This window comes from Macadamia integrifolia, chromosome 11, assembly GCF_013358625.1.
Source record: "Macadamia integrifolia cultivar HAES 741 chromosome 11, SCU_Mint_v3, whole genome shotgun sequence".
In the NCBI taxonomy this organism is placed as follows: Eukaryota; Viridiplantae; Streptophyta; class Magnoliopsida; order Proteales; family Proteaceae; genus Macadamia; species Macadamia integrifolia.
The window spans coordinates 157,283-169,176 of record NC_056567.1 but is presented as its reverse complement, the minus strand read 5'-3'; the positions used below and the strand labels follow the sequence as shown (position 1 = coordinate 169,176).

The window sequence follows — 11,894 nt, the reverse complement described above, 5'->3', positions numbered from 1 at the left end:
TTTGAGAAGAATAATGCCTAAATCTCTCCACAGGGCCTGCATGGTTCGAGCAGGAGAGAAAAAATAATAAAGAGCTTCATTTGAGTGGGAAAAGAAATACTTGGCATTGTTGCAATTCTTATGTAAATGTAGGAAAAAGGTTGGGCACTCCGCCAGTGTATTGTAAGCTTGCACCCACTGTGTCTATCTCTCTCATCCCCCTCTGAAATGACCCCCTACCCTCCTATATGATACCCCATCACATGCCCACATTGGTATTGCCTGATAGCATACCACACACAGGCAGTTTGTATCCTTCTCCCATAAATGTGTGTAAAATGACAAGATTTTCTTATTGAAAGCCCCTTTTAAGGTGTCAAATAACTCACAACCTAATTACAAAAAAAAATCTTATTGAAAGCCCCTTTTAAGGTGTCAAATAACTCACAACCTAATTACAAAAAAAAAATAATAATAATAACAATTTGTAACTTTTATTTTTTGGGCCCTCTTAGTACATTACACTTTTTTCCCGTAAAAAATAATAGAATTTTAATATTTTGCGTGTGTACTCGAGAAACGTGTAGGACAATGATAACTTTTGAGAATAATATGATAGTTAGTCACTTTCAAAATATATATATATATATATATATTTTTTTTTTTTTTTTTACCTCCTAATTTAAAGAACTTTGTGAAACATGTATGAAATGTTCTAAATACACTTAAAAGAGATGCCATTCTGGCAAGAAAATCCTGTTGAAACCAAAATTGGTGAAAATATAGTTGTATCCTTTTTTTCATTGTAACATATGCTTTTTTCTCTTTCTTTAAATGAGAGTAAAAATCTAGTTATTAACATGTTTACTCAAAAAAAGTGCAAGACAATACCAATTCTTGAGAATGACATTGATAAATTATTTTTAAATTATTTTAGAAATTCATTTTAACCTATGACTTTAAAAAAAATTAGAATATGACAAGAGTTCATTAAAAGAAAGTTACAACTTATGAGTTCACTAAATCCTGATGTGTTTGACCAAATTGAGTACCTTTCATAGTTCCATTTTAGGAAAACTTGCTCACCAACTACACTAGGCAGTTGTTGTTATATTGAAAAAACTTTACTCGTATAAAGTTAGTCTTTCTACCGATGCAATTTTGCCAATTTTATTTTTTCTATATCCTACCAGTTTCCAATAATGGACATATTAATCTTTATCATATGCCCACTTAAGTGGAGTGGGGCAGAGTGATGCAATAGGGAGAGGGATGGGGTAGGGGTTATTAGAGGAGCGGGGTTGAGTTTTTTTTTTTTTTTTGTAATTAACTAATTACTTTTAGCGATGGTAAAATATTATCCCCACTAAAAATAAGTAGCAGTAAATAAGCCACAACGGAATATATCCCTTTATTGGGTTTTTTAAATAAATTCATACTTTTAGCTGTTGTTATTAACATAACCATCGCTAAAGATGAACTTTTAGCTGCAATAAATTAAACCATCGCTAAAGGACCCTTATACGGGCAGCAACAAAATCCCGTCACAAAGTAATAGTGGAGACACATTATCGGAAGATTTCTAGTGATTAAAAAAAATGACCACTAAAGTTTTTAGTTGCAGTTATTAAATCTCCGCTAAAAGTATTTTTTTTTTTTTTTGTAAGGTACATTGGCACATAATTTACTCAACCTTCATTAATGGTTTGGTATTAAAAAACTTTGTTGAGGAATATATTTGACATATATGTATTTTACATTCTATATTTGATCATAATTATATTTCAAAGAACATAGAAATACTATAATTTTGAAACTGTAGTTGTTAAAATCCCAAACAAAAAAAAAAAATCCTTTACATATTGTATGTGTACGTGGCTTTGTTTTACCATTCCATCAAGGCACCGTTTGATAACGTTTCTGCTATTTCTATTTCAAGAAACATCAGAAACAAAAACTGAATTAAAGGTGTTTGATTAATGTCATTTTTTAAAATGTTTCTCGCATTCTTTTCTGGTTTGTTTAAATCAATATATTACCAAAATATGTTAATTTTTAAAGGAATGTCATAACTCTTTCTTCAAACACAAGACAAGCGATCGAACCACCTTCCAAAATTCCACACTTTATCTTACATGTCATTTTTTTTTTTATTATTACAACATATTAACATAAGAAATATTATACAATTATAATATTCCCACCATGTCAAATGTCTAACATCAACTTCAGCATTCTGCCATGACCATCTAACTATCTCATTTGTTTATGTCCAACTCATTAATTGCATTCAGGATATTTGTAAATATCTTTCTCTTTTTCTCATATACTTCAATCTTGCTTTTCAATACTCTATTCTTCTCCTCTTCTCCTCTTCACCTTTGATTGCTCTTTGTAAGTACCCCTTCACAAAATCAGAGGTTGGTGCTAATGAAGAAGAGTGGCATTCAATTGTCGAACTTCCCGCACAATCGGATGAAAGTGCAGTTCGACACTGCTGTCACCATAAATCCATCCAAAAATCAGAAGAAATTCATATACAGTTTTGAAGATATTGTATCAAAAATTCAACATATAAAACAGCAATAAACGTGGTAGACATTTAACCGAAATGGGCAAAAAGAATAAAAAAAAAATTAATAACAATGCTAAGAAGATAACCTCTGTAGAATGGAGTATTAACAAATTTGGGATGATGCCCTAATAAATAAGCGTTATCAATCCAAAACATAGGTGAGGTTAATGAATAATGGTTAAAATCACTTACCTGCAAGTGTTCTCCTTACTATTCTTCGAGATACCCTTTCGATTCATACAGATTTGTAGAAATTGAAAGAAAGCAACGAAAGTGGCTTACAAAGCCCTAACAATTTTTATCCACAGATATCTGCAACATGGGATGAAAAAATACAGAGTCAGAACCTTCACTTACCGAACTCATAAACCTGCAACATAAATCTAGGGTTTATGTCGAAATGGGAAGAAGATTTCTCCTACCGAAGAGAAAAGAGATCAATGGTTTAAGTTGAAGTGAAACAGAGTAGAGTCCTTGAACTTATGCTTTTGGGAAGAAATTCCGTGGTGGAAGCTCGATCGACCTCGCCTCTCTTGTATAGTTTCCTTTTCTTGCTTTACAACTCACTTGTGGTATGATTTGTAGCTCCCCGGGACGAATCTTTGCAGATGAGAAGACATAAGCGAGGTTCACAGGTGCTCCAGTCGTCTTCACAAGGGTGAAATTTAGGGGAATCTCTGTTGTGGGAGGAGCAGCTTTGCGGAGTGGTACAATGGAAGAGGTTATCTTCACAACAGAGAGAATGGAGCACCATCGAGTATCGAGGGAAACTGTCGGGGTTTGGGTTAAAAAATGACCCTCAGTTCCTTTTCAAGAAATGACGAAATGAGTGGAACTCGTTCCGTCGTTTCTGTTTCTTGAACCATAAATCGATATAAATTGTTATTTATGTTTCTGAAATAAGCTGAAACAGAACAAGTTTGTCAAATGCTTTCTGTTCCGTTTCTTTCATTTCTGAACACAAAAATGGCAGAAACGCATTTCTGAAAACGTTATCAAACGGTGCCCAAATAATGATATTTTTCCTCTTTTTTTTATTTTCTCTTTGTTACTTCTATTCTTTTGAAATACAAAAGTTTCGCACATAACCACCCTTTTTTAGGTTTAACTTGTTGATTTGTATGAATCTTTGTAGTTCATTTTTGGAAATGTTTCTCATTTCATATTACAATACCAAGGATTTTTGCCATCTAAGGAGAATCGCAAAATTCGACCACCAAATCAGTTAACACTAAAGGGCTAACAACAAATGAATTAATGGCAAATATATTTCTTGAAATATATTTTCACATGAAATGCAAATATTTTCCTTCACGTACTATTCTTTCCGCACTTTCCCTCCAACCAAACAGAGCTAATGAAAGCATGTAAGGAAGGGTTTTCTTGGTCGGTGGTGGAGATGTAACAGTCAATTTAACTCAAAAGGAATCGGGATCTACCCTCTTACACCAATAAACGTGGCTAATCATTATTGGCAGTTGTCACTAAATTTGAAGTTCCATCCACGGCACGCAAGCATTTCCAGCAGTTAAATATTGCCACGCATTGTAGTTATTAATCATGGATGGTCTGGCTTCTTATTGAATGGTACTGGCCTACAAAAAAGTTCAAAAACAGTTCTCCAACATCTCCCAAATGACAAGGAAGGTAATGGCACTTTGGGCCTGGGCCAGTAGAAACTCCTTCCGTTTTGAGGCACCTGGGGCCCCATATATAACTGGGATATGTGTCTCAAGAAAAGTAAAGTGGTCTTATCTTGTGGGCTCCATCACATGATCTTCTCTAGATAAGACAAGTGCCCCGTATCATAATCCCCATGCAGACCAGTGTGGCTCCATTAACCTTTTACTGCGGTGGTTTTCCCTTCCCTTCGATACGAATCATTTCGGATCACTGCAGATCAGAGACAGATTCGATCACCATATCGATCATTCACCCCTCCTGACCCAACAATTCCGGGCTTTCCTTCCCATGGAAGTTGATGATTTAAACCAATGGCTTGTAAGCCAAGGTTTCCAGTATGTGTTCCTACAAAGCCTGGAGTACTGAATTAGAGCTTTCATTGGTTTTTGGTTTTGAAAAGACTAAGGCTGCGTTGGTTGCAAGGGAAATGGAAAAATGGGAAGAGAAGGGAAGTGAAGTGATTTTTTTTTTCCCTTTTTGAGTCATTTGGTTGCAACAAAAGTGAAGTAAAATTAATTTACTATAGTTGTTTGGTTGGATCTAAAATTGATGTAAAATTTTAAAAAACTAATAATCCAAACAAACTCCTCAAAATAGATAGGGGGGGCAGGGGGAGGGGGGAGTACTTTTTAATCTAGAACCCACCCAGTTCCTTAAAATTTATACTGGTTATATGAATCAGGTCATTCAAGGTCTGTACCAAATCAAACCAAATGTCATCAGATACTATGTTCGATCACTAATCAAAATAAACCATTTCATTCTGTATATCAAATGAATGCAGCATAAATAAATATTTAAAATAATATAAAAGATGATCACAAAGAACACAGTAATAGATCACAAGTAATAATGATTGAAAGGCCCATTTCAAAAGTCTTTTGGTCAAAACAAACCCAACATGTCAGTAATGTTCCATCTGGCTCAAACACAAAGTCTTTTAGTCAAAACAAGCCCAATTGAGTCGCGTGAGAGAGAGAGAGATCGTTGAGAGTCATGAGGGGGGTGAGAATCGTGAGAATGGGAGAGAGATCATGAGAGTAGGGTTTTTTTTTTTCTTCCTATTTTGGTGGGGAAATAAAAAGAAAAATTTTAATGGTTAAGTGTAATTTTTTTCACATGTAAAATATATTTCCCATGCAATCAAACATCTAAATTTATTTTTTCTGAAAAAAAAAAATTCAATTTTACATAAAAATTTTGCATTCTCCTTACAATCAAACAAAGCCTAAGAAAAGAATAAATGGTTGAGTAGAAAAGTAGTGAAGTGGGAACCAAGCCACCGGGGAGGGGAGGTCCCAGAGCCTGAGCTTCATACATAGTTCATAGCCCACCACCAAGCATTTCCAACTGTTTAGAAAACCAACCCTGCTAAGTAGTGAGTACTGCCTACCTCAGGTTGAGTACTAGATTGCCATACTAGGCTCGTGGCCTAGGGTATTTTTGAATTTAAAGAAGCGTCTCTTTAATCTTGATATATAGGTTTACTGTGATGACAGACACTACCTCTCATTCATCATTAAATATTAACAAATGGTCTTGGTAAGATGGGCCCAATGGGTCCACACTCCACAGCTAAAGCCATAGACCCCAACTGAAAATCTCTATTTCGGAATCCTTAACGAAAGGTAATTATTTGGGTAATCTCTCTCTCTCTCACACACACACACATTTGTTGCAAAAACCTTGAGTGGAGTATTATATATGAAGGCTTTAGGATCTTTTTAACTAGCTAATCAATGAGAGCGGTGAATCTTTATATATGTGAATGTACGTGAACATCCTTAGTCCGTGGATATGGCATCTATTAAATAAATGTGACTCTTGCCAATCATTTATATAAAGACGTAAGAATCGTGTCTAGTTGTAAAAAATGCAAGTGAACATGATTCTTTTTCTCTTCATAGAGAAATTAATTACCATCTAAAGATGGGATTTTATGGTGTACACCTTTTTTTTTTTAACCGTTAATGCTACTTACCAAACCAAATTTGTGCATGTACATATACATGTTTAGGTATTTCCACCAAAGGGATTGAAGTACTGTTTGAGCTAAACTCTCTCTTTCGTAGTTGGAGCTAATCAAATGGAAGTAATTATAGTCCACAAATACCTTTGTATATAATTATTATAATTTACCCTAATTTATGACACTAGTTGGCATCTTGTTCTGAAAAAAACCCCTTCTGATCTTACTTGGTTGCTTTTCAGCTTTTCACTTTTTGCCCTTTTTGGGGTGATGCAACATCACTCGATCTGTAGTCTCTGCTATTAATTCAATAACTTTTAATTTTGCAAGTCGAAAGTACGGAATATTCACATACGTGAATGTACGTGAACGATCCTGATCCGTAGATATAACATATATTTTCTCTCTCCTCATTTAATAGATGTCATATCCACAGACCAAGATCATTCACGTACGTGAATATTCACTTTCCTCTTGCAAGTTTATAAATATCAACTTGATAGAACTTGCTAACCCTGATATTATCCAAAAACTAACATATGATAAAAGCATTTAGACTGACTTTCTACCTAATCACTTTTTTGCTTAAAGCATGGTTTGAGCTTAGTTGTTGGAACTAATTAATCAAACAAAAGTCATTACTTGCAAGAACACATTTATAATTACACTTATTGATATTTTGTTCTCTCGCTCTGTGTGAAAACTTGCTATGAAAGAGAGCAATGACTGGTCGCTTTCATTGAGAGTCTGAGAAGACTTCCTTCTATGATTATATTACCTTCCTTATCCACCACTCCAGCTTGGGAGGAGGTATCAGGGTCACGAGTCATTAAAAAAATTTAACAGAGGGGGAGGAAGAAAAAGGGAGGAAGAGGTTTTAGATCAGATCAGATTTTGGAATTTATTTTCTCTTTAGTAAATTTTAAATTCACAGATCATAGATGTACGAGATTATTCTTGTAGGAGGACTTGATCCTTTATGTACCCCTCCCTCTTCAAATTAATTCCATTTACTAAGAACCACCCATTAATATAAAAAAGGGTAATTTACAGCGCCACCCCCTGAAGAATGCCAATATTAGAGGGACACCCCCTCTCTTTCACCAAATTGGACTCGGACCCCTTGCCGTCAGTCATCGTTACAAAATATATAAAAAATGCTGACATTAGCAATTCAAATTTTTCTTAAATACCATTTTGCCCTTAAAAATAGGGAACTTCCAAAGCCGTCGCCGAGTTTGGGAGAGCGAGAGAGAAGAGGGAAGAGAGGAGTCCCACTGCCGCCTCTGCTCCATATCCACCACCAACAGATCCGGCTTCATCGATCCAAATACCGGCGATGGAGATCCGGCCACAACTACTGACCGCCATGACCAAAGCCGTCGCCGAGTTTGGGAGAGCGAGAGAGAAGAGGGAAGAGAGGAGTCCCGCCGCCGCCTCTGCTCCATATCCGCCACCGACAGATCCTTCATCGGAGTGAACTGCTTAGAAATCCTAGAAGTTAAGATGATGCAAGATCTAAGGAACGCCCCTCCAGGTTTCAGACCCTGCAAATCCGCTCCTTGTTCCCCAGCGAAGCCTATTGGGATCCCCAGAATTCACTCAGAGTCTTTTCATATGACACATAAGGTCCCAGTTGGAGATACTCCCTACGTGAAGGCCAAAAACGTCCAGGTTAGCAGCAAGCTTTATGGGGTTTGGCATATTTCTTTGTCTCAAGAACCAATAACCCGAAATTTGTTCAAAATTTATATTTTCCTACATTTATTTCTGCTTTAGTTAATGGAAATTAACCCTTTTCTTTCTAATTTGTATGGATTAGTTGATGGACAAGGACCCAGAAATGGCGATTCCTCTATTTTGGGCTGCAATTAATGCTGGAGATAGAGTTGATAGTGCTCTTAAAGACGTGGCAATTGTGATGAAACAACAGAATAGGGCGGAGGAAGCCATTGAAGCTATTAAGTCACTAAGAAGTCGGTGTTCAGACCAAGCACAAGAGTCTCTGGATAATATTCTTCTGGATCTTTACAAGGTTCCTTTGTTTTCTTTTCTTTTCTGATTTCATCTCTTATGTCGCATCGATTCAAATACCGGCGATGGAGATCCGGCGGAGAAGATAATCGAAGGTTGCGTTTTTTCTCCTTTTTTTCCTTCAATCTGTTCGAAATCTGCAGTCTGTGGTGGTCTTGGTTGGAAATCCGGCAAATTATGGCTGAAATCTGTGGTTCTCTGTAATTGAAAGCTTCACTGTAATGTAAAAATATGAGTTTTTTCAATAGCAAGGGTATAATGGTCATTTTAAGTCGACACTTAACAGTGACTGACGACAAGGGGTCCGAGTCCAATTTGGTGAAAGAGAGGGGGTGTCCCTCTAATATTGGCATTCTTCAGGGGGTGGCGCTGTAAATTACCCTATAAAAAATAGAGTCTAAAAGAAGCATGTCATCGTCACCCTTGTGCCCTCGTTGGCTAAAGTGATGCCCCTTGCGAAAGGTTGTATGGCAGACCACCCCAACCTCTCCACGTTACAGCTTCTCCTACTTGTCCCCCCACCCCCTTTTTCTTTTATAAACTCCTCCTTCCCTTCTTCATCTTCTTCCTAATTGCCAATATTCCTCTCTCATCTTATTGCACCACATAGTACTTACTAAAAATACCCATAAACATTACATAATGTGTAGCTCCAAGGCTAAGACATGCCCGCCGGCTGTTGATGTCAACCCCGTCGTTGATGGCCGTCCTGTCCTCCAGCCAACTTGTAACCGAGTTCCGACCTTGGAACAATGTAATTCACTGATCAAAAAGGTCTCCCCAAAGTCTCCTCCGCCACCACCACCGCCGCTGCCATCTTCGGCAACTCTTACCACCACTACTAGTACCATTAGACGAACTAGAATAGCCAAGGCTTCATCATCTTCATCATCATCTCCTCCCATCTCTCCCAATTCCAAGTCTCCTAGACCCCCCGCGCTGAAGAGAGGGAATGATCCAAATGGACTAAATTCAAGCGTTGACAAGGCATCAACTACACCTCCAAGTGCGTCCAAGCCTCCAACTTTAGAGAGGAAGAAGTCAAAGAAATTCTCCGCTGTTGGTGCGGTTGCACCACCTTCTTCTATTGAGTCTGCTTCTTCGTTGAGTAATTATCCTTCTTCTTTGCTCATCGAAGCTCCCGGAAGCATAGCAGCGGCACGAAGGGAGCAAGTGACACTCCAACAAGCCCAGAGAAAAATGAAAATTGCTCATTATGGAAGATCAAAGTCAGCCAAGTTTGAAGGCAAGGTGGGAAACTTTGATTCTTCTCCAAATACTGCTACAACTGCTCGAGAGGAGAAGAGATGTAGCTTCATCACTCCCAATTCAGGTAGGGATATACTTAATTACAGATTCAATTTATAGAAATCCATTGGGTTCCCATTCCTCAGAACTAGCTTGATTTGGGTTGGAATTTAGAATATGGCTGGTAGGACTTAATTTCTTATATTTATGGTGTTGGACAGATCCTCTTTATGTCGTTTACCATGATGAGGAATGGGGAGTTCCTGTTCATGACGACAAGTGAGTTTCTCTCTCTCTCTCGCTCTCATTGTGTGTGTGTGTGGGGGGGGGGGGCATGGAGAGGAGCTTATTAGTTTGAGTTGAGTCGTGCAGGTTTCTGTTTGAACTACTAGTATTAAGTGGTGCTCAAGTTGGAACAGATTGGACTTCAATCTTGAAGAAACGCCAAGATTTCAGGTGGGGTTAGCTCCAAAGCAAGAAGTAGTACTACTATGATCAGTTTCTGTTAAATCTGTGTTTTGACTCTTCTGAGGAAGAGATCAGATTAATGTTTTAAGGCTTTTGTTTGCAGGGATGCCTTTGCAGGATTTGATGCAGAGACTGTCGCCAATTTCACTCAAGGACAGATGACATCCATCACTGCTGATTACGGTATTGATTTGAGCCGAGTTCGAGGGGTTGTCGACAACGCTAACCGTATTCTAGAGGTATAAACACACATTACAACCCACAACTACTCTACGTACTCACGTTAATTTTAAGTCTTTTCTTTAACTTCCTGAAAAAATTCTTCTGGCTCTCTCTCGTTTCTACTGATTTTATATAACAAAGTAGAGATCAGTTGCTATCCAACCCATTATGAGCCCAACATGGCCCATTTGGGGTCTCAAATCGACTTTAACAACTAAACTAACTACACATGAGAGTGCATGACCACGTGGGGACCCAAGATGCTTGCTTTGTTCCCCAAAATCATCAACACCAGATTGAGACTGGGGCCATTGGCTGGCTAGGACAATTGACTATCATACATGGGTTTCTTACTAATGTAAATCACCTCTCTCTTTCTCTCCGTCTAATTACCCTTTTTCAACAGGTCAGAAGGGATTTTGGGTCGTTGGATAAGTATTTCTGGGGATTCATCAACCATAAGCCCATCGCTACCCAATACAAATCATGCCTCAAGATCCCCGTGAAGACGTCGAAATCAGAGAGCATCAGCAAAGACATGGTTAGGAGGGGTTTCAGGTCTGTTGGCTCGACCGTCATCCACTCTTTCATGCAAGCCGCTGGTCTTACCAATGACCACTTGATCACCTGTCCACGTCACCTCCAATGCACGGCATTAGCATCCAACCGGGCCACCGTGGCCCCAGCTCTATAGAATCAAATGACATATTAATTACTTAACAACAGGAAAGCCCATCAGCTAGCCCATGACCCATAACTCATAATGTGTGCTAAGCTCCATCCTATTATATATTAGCTGATTTTCTAACTATATTTTAGTTTCAATGGCCCTCGAATGTATAGTATTACAGGAGATAAAGGAAAACCCAAAAGAGAGGGAGGGAGAGTTTTGCGACTTTGAGAATTGTGTGGATGCTGTGAGATTTTTTTTTAAATGACAGCGATGGTTTGGGGAATGTGGATGGATAAAGGGGGTGATGATTAGAAGAGAGAATTAAGAAATAAAAAGGATGGAGTTTGCTGTGGTGGGGAAGACAGACACCATGTGCATATGGCAGGCATGGCATGTGTTGGGTGTCAGAGGCTTTCATTCCCTGTGAGCTGTGACTCTGACCACCTTTCATTATTCCCCTCCTTTGTAGAGAGAGAGAGAGAGAGAGAGAGAGAGAAGGGGGGTAATATCGGTAGCCAGTGTAGGGACATCCTTCTCTTGTATTCCACTACTCAATGCAGATTTCCTAATTACATGTTTAGGATTTGCAAATTACAGGGGAGGAGATAGAAATACTAATCAGAAATTACCCCCACCCCCATGTAATAATGTACCATGGATTTGGTGTGGATTTAATTTCTTAATATTTGTTGGTGAGAATTGTTTGTAAGATTGGCATATGGGTTCTGTACCGTTTGGTTACCTGATATACTTTTTAAATGTTAACAGCTTATTAAGATAGGTATCTTGTCCAGTTGTCCCATGTGCGCACTATCCTTTCACAATTCGTTTGTAGTTTGCCTTCTCATTCTTTTCACTACTTCTTATCATTTGTATTAGTATATGTATATATGGACTAAGATGCCTAGATCCATCTGAAGATAGATTTGAAGGAATGGTTTTCTTGAACTTCACGGGATCAGTGAGGAAACAGCCAAATTAGGCTAAACTTGAGTTTGATTAATGAGATTGGACCTTACTGAGATCAAGATAGAGGTTAATAA

General features: G+C 38.0%; 2 protein-coding genes across 2 annotated transcripts; both read left to right on the top strand.

The window, feature by feature from the left end:
- The first annotated feature begins 7,475 nt into the window (after nt 1-7,475).
- On the top strand, nt 7,476-8,511 carry LOC122092640 (protein POLLENLESS 3-LIKE 2-like). Its single transcript, XM_042662866.1, has 2 exons — nt 7,476-7,880; nt 8,029-8,511. The coding sequence occupies exons 1-2, from the start codon at nt 7,713-7,715 to the stop codon at nt 8,266-8,268; spliced, it is 408 nt and encodes a 135-aa protein (XP_042518800.1). The 5' UTR covers nt 7,476-7,712; the 3' UTR covers nt 8,269-8,511.
- Nucleotides 8,512-8,721: 210 nt separating this feature from the next.
- On the top strand, nt 8,722-11,653 carry LOC122093526. The gene is made up of 5 exons (XM_042663873.1): nt 8,722-9,573; nt 9,710-9,767; nt 9,861-9,944; nt 10,060-10,195; nt 10,585-11,653. The coding sequence occupies exons 1-5, from the start codon at nt 8,883-8,885 to the stop codon at nt 10,870-10,872; spliced, it is 1,257 nt and encodes a 418-aa protein (XP_042519807.1). The 5' UTR covers nt 8,722-8,882; the 3' UTR covers nt 10,873-11,653.
- Nucleotides 11,654-11,894: the final 241 nt, after the last annotated feature.